Source organism: Poromitra crassiceps (genome assembly GCF_964638095.1).
Source record: "Poromitra crassiceps genome assembly, contig: HAP1_SCAFFOLD_157, whole genome shotgun sequence".
Taxonomy (NCBI): Eukaryota; Metazoa; Chordata; class Actinopteri; order Beryciformes; family Melamphaidae; genus Poromitra; species Poromitra crassiceps.
Window position 1 is genome coordinate 111,566 of NW_028152211.1, and position 16,109 is coordinate 127,674.

General features: G+C 45.4%; 1 protein-coding gene across 1 annotated transcript in view; it reads right to left on the bottom strand.

Annotated features, from left to right (window-relative positions):
* LOC310770670 (arginase-1-like) overlaps positions 1 to 14,474 on the bottom strand; it is a 38,642-nt gene extending 24,168 nt beyond the window's left edge. The window contains exons 1-2 of the mRNA XM_083663410.1: positions 14,283 to 14,474; positions 12,654 to 12,726 (exon numbers count right to left, since the gene is read on the bottom strand). Of these exons, the coding sequence (XP_083519536.1) occupies positions 12,654 to 12,726; positions 14,283 to 14,417 (208 nt within the window). The 5' untranslated portion in view covers positions 14,418 to 14,474. The remainder of the gene's footprint in view (positions 1 to 12,653; positions 12,727 to 14,282) is intronic.
* Positions 14,475 to 16,109: the final 1,635 nt, after the last annotated feature.

Consider the following 16,109-nt stretch of genomic DNA (forward strand, 5'->3'; position numbering starts at 1 on the left):
AATCATCAGCGATGGTATGACATCATTGATGACTTCACCGATGACATAGGTAATTAGGGCAATCACGTAATAAAAATAATCTGGCCCCCTCAGGTCACCTGCACGCGTGCTCTTTACACCCCCTCAAAGTTTTAGCCCAATCGCACATAAAGTGGCATAGCTGTGGCCGGCACAAACATTTAAACAGCGTCCACATTGAAACTAGCCTGGCTACAGACCTTCAAAGCCACATCCACTCCACGGTTGTGGATTTTGCTCTTCTTGTTCTGGCATCGCCATGTGCAAACAATATTTTTCCGGTTGAAAATCCAATCACGGGCGCTGATTGGCTAATGCTGTTGTCATGCACAACAGAAACACTACTACTAACACTACTACTACTAATGTTAAGCAGCCAAAGTCGTCCGACTTTGTATGTTTGGTTTTAACGATTACCAAGGTACTGCAGCGTACGATAAGACATTCTTGGGGACTGTGGACAACTGTTGCCAAAAAATTGTTGCTAGCTACGGTCGAGAAGCTGGCTAGTATTTGCTAGCTATGTTAGCTTGAGCTTGTGACTAGTAGGTGGGCCAGAGGGGTTGTATGGAACATGTCTCCTAGCAAAGGCTATACAGACAAAAGATAATTAGGACTTGGAGAAGTCAGCAAGTAAGTTGGACCATTGTTACAAGTTCTGAAAATGTGTGCCTTCGTTAGGATTCCAGCTAAATGGCATCGGTTGTTCATATTGTCTATGAAAGGCAGCTGTGCTCGGCTAACGTTAGCATTAGCGAGCACTAACATTAGTGCTTTACAACCGCCGTACAACCGCCGCTGGAATGAGATACATATTTTCAGATCTTACCACTTCAGTCCTACATCCTCGCTCACTCCCAAATCAGTGTTAGCCAGGGAGCCCAGAGAGATTCTGTTCCAGCAGGCAGAGCAAGACTGCTGCGGCTGCCCTAGTGCCCTGCCGGCCGGTTGCCGTAGGCACCTTGGTCTCTAGTGATGCAATCTCAGACTAGAAGAGGAAATGAGTTGACGAGTTGACGATGCAGTCTGAATATCAGGCTACATTGAAACAGAGTCCACATTGAAACAGAGTCCACATTGCCAAATGTATATATAGATAGATGATCTAGCCCTGGAGATCAACATTTTTGGTTTAGGGCTACAATTTGACAATGTCGTTTTAGTAATGTTTACTTTATGCGGATGATATAATCCTGGCAGAGTCTGGAGACACCTTGCAGAAGATGTTGGGCTCTATCTTCCCAAAAGCGCTAATTTAGCGTTTGCGCTCGTTTAACGCCGTGCACAATGCAAATTAGGGGCGGACACAAGCGCATGCCTGTGATAATTGTACTGGGCATTGGCTGCCACAAGCCAAAGCAGGCATTTCAGCACTAAAATGTGGTGATAGATGGCATTATGCTATCGTCAGAAGCGCACAATTACTTTGCGCTAAGAGCTTTGAAAAGGACCTCTTACGCGCAAATACCTCTCTGTGCTGGGTGCGCTGCATGGAGATTACCGTTGCGCTCCCAGCGCAGAGAGGTATTTGCACAGTGGAAACTGGAATTTGTTTTGGATATGTCATTACGCACAGCCTTGCCACGCCAAGACATCAAATTATGCTGCTAAAATTGGGTATTAGCAGATAATTCAGTGAGGCAATCAACTATAACTCACTGAGAAACTTGTATCACATTGCACATTTGAGAAAACTTGTTGGACAATGGACATAGGCTATTTACCTTCATAAGCCGGAGGTTCGTTGGCACCACAGGCGAACTGTCAATAAGCTCTCTCTGTCCTCGCACGAGTGAGTACACTCTATTACGCACTTTGCTGGATCCTGAACAAATATGAACAAATATAAACTTCCGTTTATCGTCTACCTCCTGGATGACTTCCTCATGGTAACACCACCGTCGGCACCCCCATCACATGACCTCTCCACCCTCAAGTCTGCCTTTCTGCAGCTCGGGGTTCCAATGTCCCCGGAGAAGACAGAGGGGCCCTGCATGTCCCTCGAGTTTCTCTGCATCACCTTGGATTCCGTCACCTTCCAGGCCTCCCTCCCGACCGAGAAGCTCCACCGCATTTCATTCTAGATCTCAAACCATCTCCTCGCCCGCTGGTGCACCAAGCGCCAGCTACTTTCACTGCTTGGGCACCTGAATTACGCCATCCACATGATCCCCCAGGGCTGCTCCTTCATTTCCCACTTGTTGTCCCTGTCCGCCGCCGTTCCGTCCCTGCACTGTCACATCACCCTGGACGACAGCTGCAGGACTGAGCTGACTCTGTGGCATGACTTTCTTTCCTCCTGGAATGGAATCCACTTGTTCTATGAGGACTCCATCACCCACCCAGAAGACATCCAACTGTTCACTGATGCTGCCCCCTCCATCGGCTTTGGCGGGTACCATGGTGGTTTGCCTCTGCTTGGCCGCCGGAGATTTCCCTTCTCAATCCATCTTCTGCACTCTTCGAGCTTTACCCGATCATCGTTGCAGCTATCCTTTGATTGAGAGATTGAGATTAACTTTATTGTCACTTCATGGTACAAGTATCACGAGCGAAATTCTGCTTGGTTCGCTCTCAGAGTCGGAGAGCAAAACCGGGTCGCCATTGAACAGCGCCAGCAATTTGGATTGGACAAAGCATATAAATGAAATAACTCAGAATTCACATTATTACTAATTAGAAAAGTAATAGAGGCACACTTCAATATTATACAATACAGATACATTTGTTGTAAATGTACAGGGTTACCAGCAAAGACAACCCACACCACGACACCAGGGAGGCTGCCATTACGGCGCCGGTTTGGTTCGTCGTGGGAGGGAAGGGGGGGGGGGGTTGCAAAGCGGGGGGAAGTTGCTGGAGGCGGGGGGGGGGGGGGGGGTTAGGGGGGGGGGGTTGGAGACAAGAGCTCAGTTGCAGACGAAATATCAGGAGAGCTGCGTCCTTGGCAGTACGAGAGTCCAGATTAGAGATGTTTTGGTTGCCTGGAATTCCTTTCAGGTCACACAGACCAGAAAGTCAACAGCAGGTGTCAAGTCTCTGATTCTCAACTTAGTTCATTTCTCTTATTGCAGATCGGTGGAATTTCCATGATATATCCAGATATAATCCATTTTTCACAGTTCAAATTCACTGACCGCCCATCTCAATTTTCATGACGCCACAGCCTAGGGTCAATCGCTGTTGTCTTCCCGTATCCCGCGGCGAAAGATCCGTCTGGGCAGAGAGTGGGGGTTCCCCGGACCCCGCAAAGTTTAGTTGATTTGCGTTGAGAGACCAGCTTAGTAAATCCAATAAATCCATATTTGTCATTTCGAGTAGACGAATGCAAGTTTGCTCTGGGTGTTATTGGCTCCAGGTAGCAGAAGCAGAGGGATGAGGGGGAGAGGGGAAGGGAGTAGGAGTAGGGAGACGAGTAGAAAATGCGACCGCCTCCGTTGGTAGCTTGTCCATGTAGGAGTGCCCATGTTTGGGGGCACGAGTGGTCCACCAAAGTAATCCTCCTCCACACAGACAACCGGACCACTGTTGATATCATCAACAAAGGTCGCTCACAATCACTCCACATCATGAAACTCATCCGCAGGCTCACCTTGGTCTCAGCAAAAAACCAGTTCGTCTTCCGAGCCGCCCACATTCCCGGGTACCAGAATTCAATAGCTGACTCCCTCTCTCGTTTCTCCTTCCAGAAATTCAGAACCTTGGCACCAGACTCTGACCAGCATCCAACTCCGGTCCCACCGTTTTCAGCAACCATCTTCCACTGAACCTTCAGGTCCTCCACCTTGTCGCCACCAAACATCACATCTTAAACAGCCTGGCCCCAAAAACCCTATCAGCTTACTACTCCGGATGGTGCTCTTTCAAAGCCTTCCACATCACGCACCACCTTCCATTCCCTTCGGTCGACATAATCTCTGTAACCAGCTACATCATCTACGTTCACTCAGTCCTCAGGATTAGATCATCCACCATCCAAGTCTACCTCTGCGGTATCAAATTTTTTGTTAAACTGCTCACCGGCGCTCTGGCCCCCTCTATTTCTCACCCCCATGTAACTAGTTAAAGGCCTTCACAAGGATGAACCTCGGCTTCCACCGAAATGCCTTCCCCTGACAACCGACCTCCTCACCCGGTGCGTCCAAACCAGGGTATTCAACCCCCATCATCAACTCCACCCTGGAATCCATGTTCCTCCTGGGTTTCTTCGGCTTCTTATCTTGCTCAGAATTCACAACCAATTCTTCCACCTATGACCCCTCATGGCACACCAGTCTCTCTGACATCTCCATCCACACCCCAGACACCTTCCAATTCAACCTCAAACTAAGCAAAACCGACCAATCCGGACTGTCTCATCCCATTTTCCTTTTCCGTCTAAAATCATTTCTGAGCCCCTACGAGCCCATTCTAAACTACGTCAACAGGAGACTAGCACAACACTCCTCTCCCCAAGATCCTCTCTTCACCACAGAATCGGGCAAAGTGACTACACGCTTCTGGTTCCACCATCACCTCTGCCAAGTCATCCTCAGATCAAGAATTTCTCCAGATTTGTACTCCGGCCATTCATTCCGCATTGGCGCGGTGACGACCGCTTCCACTCAAGGTCTCCCGGACTGCACCGTCCAAATCCTAGGCCGCTCGTCTTCCCAAGCCTATCACAGCTACATCCGCGACAACCTCAACGACATCCGAAGAGCCCATTCACTTTTATGTTGAAGCACTCTTGGGCTGATGGAGCCAGGACTCCATCAGCCAAACACACTACCCCCACCCTGAGTTTCAACCCACGGGTTCCTGTCACTGTCACACAACACTCACTTACAATAAATCATATTTTCGTTCAAACTATGGTGTGGTCTGTGTTAGTGAAATGGAGTTAGTGTGATAACTGAAGTTCAGGAACACAAGAGCACACCATGTAATCACCTACGCCTCACTACTTTATTCACCTGCACTCTATCCAATCACCTCACTGATGCTGTGTTCTATCAACTTAATCACCTGTAGCATATATAAACACAACCATTCCATCTTTCCCCCATTTGTCTGAGTCGTCACGACTCTCCCCCCCCAACCCTAAGTTTCTTCCTCCGTTAAGGGCAGCACACGTGGAGTCTGCATGTTCTCCCTGTGCCTGCATGGGTTTTCCCCATGGTACTCCAGTTTTCTCCCACAACATCAACAGACATGCTAATTACGGGCAGCACACGCGGACTTTGCATGTTCTCCCCGTGCCTGCGTGGGTTTTCTCCGGGCACTCCGGTTTCCTCCCACAAACAGCTAAAGACATGCTAGTTAGGGCTGCATAATCCTGCATCTCTATCTTCTGCTCACAGGAACCACGGTGGCTGATGGAGCTGGGACTCCATCCGTGAAGCCGAGCTGCGCTCAAGAACCGAGCTTCACCCAAAGACGCTACCCCCACCCTGAGTCTCAACCCCCGGGTTCCTGTCACTGCCGTATACATATATAGACACATATATAGACAGAAGATATTTAACATGGCTAAAAGGGTCAACCCAACTTTTCTCTAAGAAAACTAGGACTGATACAGAGAAACATGACTGCAACAATAACACCATCACCTCAGCAGCAGCCGGCGGCAGCAGCAACATTGTTCTCAGTTCGGACGACGAAGATGAGGGGGGAAGCGCGGCGGTGGACGACCGGTGAGTGACAACCACGCAGGCTGCGCCTGTCACACCCCCGGCTCTGACTACCGCAGCAGCCGGGTCCGAGCCCAACGTCAGGGACCCATGCCTCGGTCCGGAGAAGGCACGTGAACATGTGACTTCTGGGCCGTATCAGTGGTTGAGAAACACTATCATGCAGATAGAATAGGCTAAGGAGACAATTATTTTTTCATCATTGTAAAGCCACAGCATACTTAAGAGGATATTAATGTGATGTGTGTAGTTCTTCATATATACTAGCCTCTTCATTTTGCTCTCAGAGTGCCCCAGATTAATGCATTTTATTTTAAAATTTACCAAATTTCTTTATCCGGAAAGCCCCCAATCGGAGTAACATTTGACTTTGGGGTTATGCAACCCCTGTTTGAAAGGTCTAGAATCACCTATGGCTGCAGCCTATACCAGTCGACATGCAGGGCTAGTAAAACAGCCTAGAGCCTACATGCCGACACAGAGGGCTTTTAAAGGTGCACCAAAAGCAATGAACCCAGATGGTTCTTGACACTTCTCTAACTCTTAGTGGAAGTAACTGGCAGTAAAACAGCAACAGATTGTGACAGGTAATGTTAATATGTCAGTTTACTATAATATCAACTTGATTAGCTACTGTAGCTTGTGTGTGTGTGTGTGTGTGTGGGGGACACCTCGGCATTCCGAAATGTCGGCACTCCGAAATACCGGCATTCCGACAAAATTGAGATCTGCCTCGCCATTGCGAAAGAACCCTCCCCCAGACCCTAACCCTAAACCTAACCTCTCCCACCCCCCATGCCTAAGCCTAACCTCCCCCAGAACCTAACCTCTCGGCGAAACATTTTTTGGAGATAAAAAGGGCCGCCTCTCCGAAAGCATAGAAGTCAATGATCGGAATGCCGACACTTCGGAATGGCGAGCTGACCCCGTGTGTGTGTGTGTGTGTGTGTGTGTGTGTGTGTGTGTGTGCTTGCATGCGCACAATGGGAGAGAGGTGGGCAGTAGGAAGGAGAGGGTGAAACATGTAAAAATAAAAATTTAAATAGGCTAAAAAGAAGGGCGGATAGAGAAAGAGAGAGCCGGAGAAAGTCAGGGTAGTCGCGCCAAGGCAGCCAAGTAGGCCAAGCCGGGAAGCGCCAAGCTAAACATTAATGTACCAAGATCGAAGGCCCGACCGAGTTGGGAGCGCCAGCCGCAAATAGCTGTAAGTCGCTAAAAAGGTCGAAGGCCGGAAAAGTACAATCGCGAAGCGCCAAGGCGGCCAGGTAGGCCAAGCTGGGAAGCGTTGGGGGGGATAGAGAAAAAGAGAGCCGGAGAAAGTCAGGGTAGTCGCGCCAAGGCAGCCAAGTAGGCCAAGCCGGGAAGCGCCAAGCTAAACATTAATGTACCAAGATCGAAGGCCCGACCGAGTTGGGAGCGCCAGCCGCAAATAGCTGTAAGTCGCTAAAAAGGTTGAAGGCCGGAAAAGTACAATCGCGAAGCGCCAAGGCGGCCAGGTAGGCCAAGCTGGGAAGCGCTATCGCGAGGTGCCCGACCGAGTTGGGAGCGCCAGCCGCAAATAGCTGTAAGTCGCAAAAAAGTTCGAAGGCAGGAAAAGCACGTACCAAGTAAACATTATTGTATCAAGATCGAAGGCCCGACCGAGTTGGGAGCGCCAGCCGCAAATAGCTGTAAGTCGCTAAAAGGTCGAAGGCCAGAAAAGTACAATCAACTACTGGCGCCTGCAGATCTCAATTAACCTCCGGTAATCAGATCTTCCTTTTGGGGGATCTCCTAGGCTATGCAGGTGCCCTCCTCTTGCCTCAAGAGCAGCGCCACTGGCCAATGGAGTCAAGCGCCAAAGTATTTGCCATGCATGCCGATTGCTAAATAAAGTTTGTCTAATCCTACCAACTGGCCTCTCATGATTGAAGTGAGGTCTCCAGACCATATTTCAAGCTGAAGGCCACTCATGCATAATCCGATCATCCCCTGACGACAGTCAAGCCCTAGCATAACGTGGTCAGTCAAAGTCCTAGTATGACGTCTGCTATGACTTCAAATATGACGTCAGTTAATCCTTATATATATAGCAAGGGTTCTACGTCACCTCTCTCTCTCTGGCCGATCATAGCAGCAGTAGCTTCACGGCAGTCCATCTCCCTCGAAGCCGTCCTCCGAAGCGTTGTTTTGCCCCACCCACCTCCCCAGTCCGCCACCAACGAGTCTTGACTCCTGATCCCCCATGGGGGGGGGGGGGGATCTCCTAGCCTATGCAGGTGCCCTCCTCTTGCCTCAAGAGCAGCGCCACTGGCCAATGGAGTCAAGCGCCAAAGTATTTGCCATGCATGCCGATTGCTAAATAAAGTTTGTCTAATCCTACCAACTGGCCTCTCATGATTGAAGTACATGTTGCTGTGGATGTGAATTTTTTATTGATTAAATGCATTCCATATAATTATTTCAATCCAGGTGTGTGTGTTCTTTGGATTTATTGATAGTTTACTAATTAAGATCGATGTCATGGCAACTCATGTATATTCATGAGTTTGGGTCCCCAGGAAACATTAAAATTATCTTTTGGATCGAAAGCTGAAAAAGTTTGGGAATCAACCCCTGCCCCAAACAATTTATTTTATGTGCATAATAAACTGAACCTTGCAAGGCAGCTTTATTCGTGCGAGATCATGAGATGAGATCACACTTGTGAAAACAAAACCATGTGTCAGGTTAGAATAAACGTAACCTTAACTGAATGTAGACAGTCCATTAACCATAGTTTGTAAGTTGCCTTCATTTGAGCAGGTATACTTGACAATCAACTTGTAAATTGCATCGTTTGTTGAAAATGTGTTAATTAAAAGTACCTAGCAGATAGTCTGTTGAAATAATTCTTATTGACAGTCTGCTGATACAAAATTTCACAGGCTGGATGCATAACTTTTGCACATAGTGGGAAGCATTGCTAGAGCTTCCTCCTACAGACCACAGCAGTTCCCACATTGACATGCACGGCACTCCCCAGGAACACTATACACAGCAAGTTGCAGACAGCATCCAGACCACAATCACCACTACTGCAGTCAATAACAGGAAACAGACATGAGGCCACGCCCACAGCCATCTTTACTCTTTCTCTTCAGACTTTTCTTAGTGTGTGTGTGTCTGTGTGTGTGTGTGTGTGTGTGTGTGTGTGTGTGTGTGTGTGTGTGTGTGTGTGTGTGTGTGAGAGAGAGTGACAGCTTGTGCAGATGTCTCGATCCCTCCCGATATGCTATAGTCTCGTCTGACACTTTTCGTAAGACACCTGTCGACACTCTAACCATAAAACAGCCTTAAACCTACTGGGCAGCTAACCACGGTATCCGAACCAGCTATTCTGGACACATAATTAATAAATTACTCAGACATATTCAAACCCAATATGTAAGCTAATGATTAATAGTTGTATGAAATACTTTTTCTAGCCTAATTGTTCGCTACACTTCTCTCTTGTATTACACTTCTACTTTTCGTCTCCTCTCCTCTACTTAGTAATTTTGTGGTGTTTTCATGTGCATGCAATTTCCCATTCACTCATCATCAAATATGTAGCCTACAGAATGTTAACTAGAAATATTACACGCTCATTTCTAGTGTGCTTTGCACGCTTCACGACCTCCCAATAAGTGACCCGACCAATGTCAAACAGGCACACGTGTGCAGCTAAGTCCTCTCTATACTGTAGTGTATAGCGATTGTCAAACCTTTTGTCAAGGACAAAACTGACACAAATTAGAACATGGACCCCCCCATTTGATAAGATTTTAGCCTTTAGATGTTTTATTACAGAAAGTGTAAGGAACCAGTGACCAAAACAGTCATCCTGTCATGGGGTTAGATCTGTCATGTACTTCTAATTGATATTTTGTTTCCTCCCTGTCTGTCATGTGACATGTGTGTGTTTGTGCTGTGGTTTGATCTAGGCAATCACCACAAATAGTGTAGTAGCTGTACTGTACCGTACTGTAGCTGCTACCATTACGTATGTCTAATGTTTAATTAGGTACAGTATATGCTATTTGCACCTGTGCAAACAGAATGTCGAATTTAAAATGTTTAAGTACGTCTAAAGTATACACATGCCATGTGCAAACACAATGTCGAATTTAAAATGTTTAAGTACGTCTAAAGTATACACATGCCATGTGCACCTATGTGCAGTGAATATGCCACTGTCTCTGACTTGTCTTATCACTCTACTGCCTTATTGCTTGTTGTGTCTCTTGTTGTTTTTGCACTCATATGCCCTGTTATATTTTGTACTATGTTGTAAACGGAGTCCACAGCACAAGAATTTCACACGTGATACTTGTACTACGGAGTGACAATAAAAAATCTTGAATCTTGAATCTTGAGATAGTATGTGACTGTGAGCTCATGTGTCTTGCTGGATTGTCTGATGTGCTTAGCTTGTTGCTAGCTGCCCTTTTCTGACTGCTTTTATCAGCTTGGTCTAACTCTTGCCAGATGCATGCATTTTTATGCGTCTGCCGGTGATAGCCAGGCCGGAGGCATTATGCATCCGGGTTGTCCGTCCGTCCGTACAGTACGTACGTCCGTCCGTATGTCCAATGTTCGTTAGCGTGATATCTGAGGAACGCCTTGATGGAATTTCATCAGATTTGCCTCAAACATCGACCTAGACTCAAGGATGAACTGATTAGATTTTGGTGGTCAAAGGTCAAGGTCACTGTGACCTCTCGAACGCCATTTCCAAGCTTGTTAACGTGATATCTCAGGAATGCCTTGATGGTATTTCATCAAATTTGCCTCAAACATCGACTTGGACTCAAGGATGAACTGATTCGATTTTGGTGGTCAGAGGTCAAAGGCCAAGGTCACTGTGACCTCTCGAACGCCATTTTCAACCTTGTTAACGCAATATCTCAGGAATTCGTTGACGGAATCAAATTTTCCTCAAACATTAACTTGGACTCAACGATGAACTGATTCGATTTTGATGGTTAAAGGTCATAGTTCAAGGTCACTGTGACCTCACACACACAATTTCCAAGCTCTTTAACGCAACATCTCAGGAGCGCCTTGACAGAATTTCTTCCAATTTGCCTCAAATGGCGATTTGGACTTAAGAATGAACTAATGGCGGAGGCATAAATCCGCTGTGCGGTCGTTCTAGTTTATGTCTGTCTTCTCTTTTTGGATTTGCCTTGTTGGATTGGACTTGTACTACTCTCCATCATTCCAAGTAAATCCTTTGAAACCATCTTCAGTCTCTCAGTCTCTGCATTTGGGTCTCTGTCTGGTTACATTATCACACATACATTCTGTCATTGTGTTACTTATGGATGGGTCATTATAAGACCAGGGACCATGCTGGTGTTTGCACTTTCGCATGTTTTATCCCTTTGATTGTGTTGTCTTTTAAAATCAATAATAAATCAAATCAAATTAAAGTGAAAATCAATTATCCACCTTTTGGCTGAGGACCCCTTGGGACCCCCTCAAAGACCCCAGCGGGTCCCCGGACCCCACTTTGAGAACCACACCACTGCTCTGTTAACAGTCATTCTAAACCTTTTTCATGTCAAGGACCCTAATTTAGTCCACATTTGAGCCACAGACTCCTGTTTGAGATTTTCTCCCCCAGACCCAAATCAGAGAATATGTTTGTATTTTGTCCAGAATACCTGCAAGAATCCCATCAATGAACCCTGGTGGTTCCTGGACCCCACGTGGAGAACCACTGCTCTATAATGCTTTTCCTAGTACCGGCATGGCATGAGAGAGGGCATGGTTTCACAGGCATGTAGGTCACACACGCACACACACACACACACACACACACACACACACACACACACACACACACACACACACACACACACACACACACACACACACACACACACACACAGAGCTATGTTTAGTTTAGTTTAGTTTATTATGTTTATTTGTCAGGGACCATGTGCAAAAGATAACATTGATCTCATAGAGAAAATATGCTTTGCACCACATTATAGCAAATTACTATTTTCCATCTGCAGTCCCAGGGCAGGGTTGCCAGCACAAACAAAACAACAATACAATAAATAATAAATTGCATGGTACACAACAGATATCATATTGTTGGTTATTTATAATCCATTTCACGTGAGAAAGTGTTAAAATGTGTACAGACTTTCAGGTCAGTGGGGAGTTTGTTCCAATCCTTTATGGCTTTAAATGAAAAGCAGGATGTGTAGGGGGAGTGGCCCAAGTTCCTCTATTGCCTCATGTCTGCTGTGCTCCATTAATGAGAGAGAGAGAATGTGCATGACTCAGATCTCTCATGAGGTATACACACGCATGATCCTCTCTTCTATCCCAGCTCACAGCAACACAGAATGTAAGCGCAGAATGATACCATCATAATGCACTCTAAGTATAGTTATAATAATGCATAAACAGTTAATGTGTTTATAATGTTATAACAGTATGCATGATTATATCTATACTTAGAATGCATTGTGATGGCATTATAAGGTGTACGATCAGAATGTATATTATATAAACTTCATAGAAAGTGTTGCAAACAAAAAAGCTTGTCATCATCAGTTCAAATTTAGTTCAATAACTAAATTTATATATATATAGTGTGTGTGTGTGTGTGTGTGTGTGTGTGTGTGTGTGTGTGTGTGTGTGTGTTTGTTGTTGTATGGAGAGTCTGTATATCCTGTACCAGACATTTTCCAATATATTTCAAATGAGAAGCATCGGTCTGGTTTCTACCTGGTGAGAAACATATCCTGTAACATCACATTCAACACACGTGTATCTGCAGCACATATCCCTGCAGACACACACATACACACATGCACGCACGCATGCACGCATGCACCCCCCCCCCCCCCACACACACACACAAACACACACACACACACACACACACACACACACACACACACACTCACACACACACACAGAGACAAAGGGGGGTGTCACCTTGCGCCTGCAGCCTCTCCACCAGCCCTGCAGCTCGGATTAGGTCGGGTCCCCGCTCCACCCCGCCGCGGGGCTACAGAGAGAGATATCAAACACACAGTCTGATTGATTGTTTATTTGGATCTCGTTTAGCCCTATTGGACAATTCTTCCAAGAGTCCATACCATAAAACAACATTTAATATTTATTTAATATAGTATAGAAATATAGAAAAAGCATACATTCAACACATTCACACACATTGATGACATAATACACACAACAACACAGCCTATACAGATAATGCATACAAGCAATACACCCAATCACAAGCCATACCACCCAATCTTGTAGTTACAGAATATCCACACCATAGACACACAAATCTTCAATTCAGGTTAAATTGCATATAAAGGCATTGCGTTTAAAACTACATCACAAAATACAAATATTAGAACACAATTCGCTATGCTTAATGTAGCATGACAAATACCTAGACCTTATAGAATTACTATACCCATTACCCACAATTAAAAGTTACACAATCTACTGAGCATAGTTTTAGACTACTTCCAATGTTCTTTAAAATGCCTAATGTTTTGTAAGCTGCTAATGGGACGGGCAAACCATTCCCAGTGGTGTAGTGCCTGGAGAAGTGGGTCAACTTTTTGAAGCGGCAAAGGATAAACACCCTGTTTTATGAATGAGACACTACTCTTGCACTCTTGTAGTTCACACACAAAAAAGGACCAGTAGTATTGTCACTTAACTTCACCTGTACTGCTTGACTTCAGGGAGTAAGGATGATTACATTTCAGATAACCACATGGCTCTGACAGCTTCTTATTACAAGGATGCCAAGTAGGAGATGGGCATCACTTTCATGGCATCAAGAACATATTTAGCAAAACCAGGAAGACACTTATTTTAGCTTTATTAATGTGTCCACATTGAGTCGGCTGAACTGTGGTCTGTCTCCTCTAATAGCCTATGTGACTCCTGCCTCCATTTGGCTCTGTTAAACACACCAGTGCATCTATTCAGAAGTTACATCACTGATGGCCGTCTATAGTGGTTCTCAATGTGGGGACGGGGACCGCCAGGGGTCCTTGAGGGGGTTCCAGGGGGTCCCCCAAAAAATGGTGAATAATTTATTTTCACTAGAATTCCATCCATCCAAGTAACACAATGACACAATGACTATTTTGGTCATGGGTTTCATACACTTTCTGTAATAAATCATCTTAAAGCAAAACATCTTAATCAGATGGGCACCCAACATTTTATCAAATGGGGGCCCGTGGTTTAATTTGAGTCCTTGATGTGAAAACGTCTGAGCAATAGGAGACTTTTCAGGGTATTCAGTTGAACTCAAAGATAATAGGCTCTTGTGCTGCACGTATGCAAATTATCAAACAATATTGCGTCTTCACTCTCCTTGTCCTGAAGTGTATAACTCAATGCTCTACTCTAAGCCATAACACTTAATACAATAAGGGTCACTAAAATAAGTGTTACGTCATGTTTATTAAGCATTAATTAACCTAAGTAACATTAATTTAGTGACCCTTATTCTACAGTGTTACCCCGCTGCACTACATGAGTCCATGTCCATGCACAGCTTGACAGGCTGCAGACATGATGCCTCACCTGTCCTTTAGAGAAAGGCGCTCCTATGATCCCCACTGAGGTGGACTGATGATGATGATGGCGGTGATGAAGATGATGACCCACACACCGTGTATAAAGAGTCAGCGCGCGCTGTAGCCCTGCGGGGCTCCTCATCTTCACCGTTATTATGATCCGCAAAGAGAGGAAGGCTGTGCCACACGCACAATCTGATTTCACCAACTAACAGTTGTTCCTGGATGATAATGAAACTTGTTTGTCCATGACTCACATTCCAACCACCCAATCAGCAGCAGTGCTCCGATTGTGATGTAATTTATATGGGACTTACAGCATGGAGGAACCGCCCATTTGCAACAGCCTGCAGCATCTTGCAAAAGTGAAAGTAAAATATGCCTAAAGAGTAGCTCTGCACTGCTGAAGCTGAACTGAAGAACCAAAATATAAATTGCAAGTCAATGAAGGAAAATGAAGAGTTCTATCCATTCTCTTCTCCTCTGCCTTCTCTTAAGTTCCCCCTGCCTATCCCTGTGTGTCTGTGTCGTGTTTGTCTATTGTCTGTTACACCTTTGTCGCCCCCGCCCTTTTAGTGTTTAGTGTAAAGCGTCTTTGAGTCCTTGAAAAGTGCTATATAAATTCCATATTATTATTATTATTATTCTGTCTGACTGGCGCTGAAAAGAAACAGAAGAAAAGAAAGAAAGAGGGGAAAGAAAGACAGTGGTAAGTGGAGTAGATCGCTTGATTAAGTAGCCCCTTTCAGGACAGTGTTGTCACTACCTCTACCAATGTCGGTAACGCTTTAGAATACAGGCCGCAAATAACCCTGTAAGTACAGGGTAACAAGATCTGTGTTGTACCCCGTACTTACAGGGTACTTCCGGGGTACAACGTGTTTTTCCCTGTAGTGGACCAAATATGTACTTACAGGGTACTTAAGGGGTACAATGTGTTGTACCCTGTACTTACGGGATACTTACGGGGTACAAGGTGTTTTTCCCTGTAGTGGACCAAATATGTACTGTTGAATAAAAGGACCCCTAGACACGACCTTTCAGGTCACTTATGGAATATTTTTAAAGTATCAAAATATATTAACTCAATAATATACTTTTGAGGCGATACCAAAATATTATCTCCTTCAGCACCTTTTGATGCCTGGGGAGAAAACCCTCATCCGGTATAAGAGAGTTCCTTCAGTTACCCGCTACTCAGTCGTTCTAGGTTCCGACCTCATGCTCTTTATATTTATACTCCGGCTTTGCTAATCCAGCTTTAATCGGTCGAACGTGGTCCCCTACCCTACTGGCCTACGGAAGCACCGGAGTTGAGAGTACAAATAATCTTTTCTATTTATAAATTTATATTCATAGATAGCAGTGTTTAATTACTCTTATTTTCTCATACCCGCTGATTCACACAACAAATATTCTTTGATTAGCAATCACCAGTATTTCAGACCAGAGCTCTGTTCATCAGGATCCTATCAACAGACAAACCCCGTTGATGACCACCCTCAGCGTGTCAGACTAAAAAAGTCTGTCCCAGTCAGTAGTCACCGGGGCACTTTCCCCTGCTTAGGTACAGATTATGTAGCCTGAAGCCTTAGAGAAATGTTCTACCTTAAATCGAGTGATAAGTGTTACGGTTCACTCCTTCACTGCAACTGTTCACACATATTGCAACAACTCAAGCAAGGGAGGGGTAACCTAAGTACCCCGTGGCCCCTAAGGGGCCAGGGGTGTAAGCTGTGGGATACTTACTGATCTTATGAAGAAGAAAAAGGCTGGAAGCCTGGAGACCTCAAAAGATCGATGAATCAGGAGACACAGGAAGGTGGATCGAGTT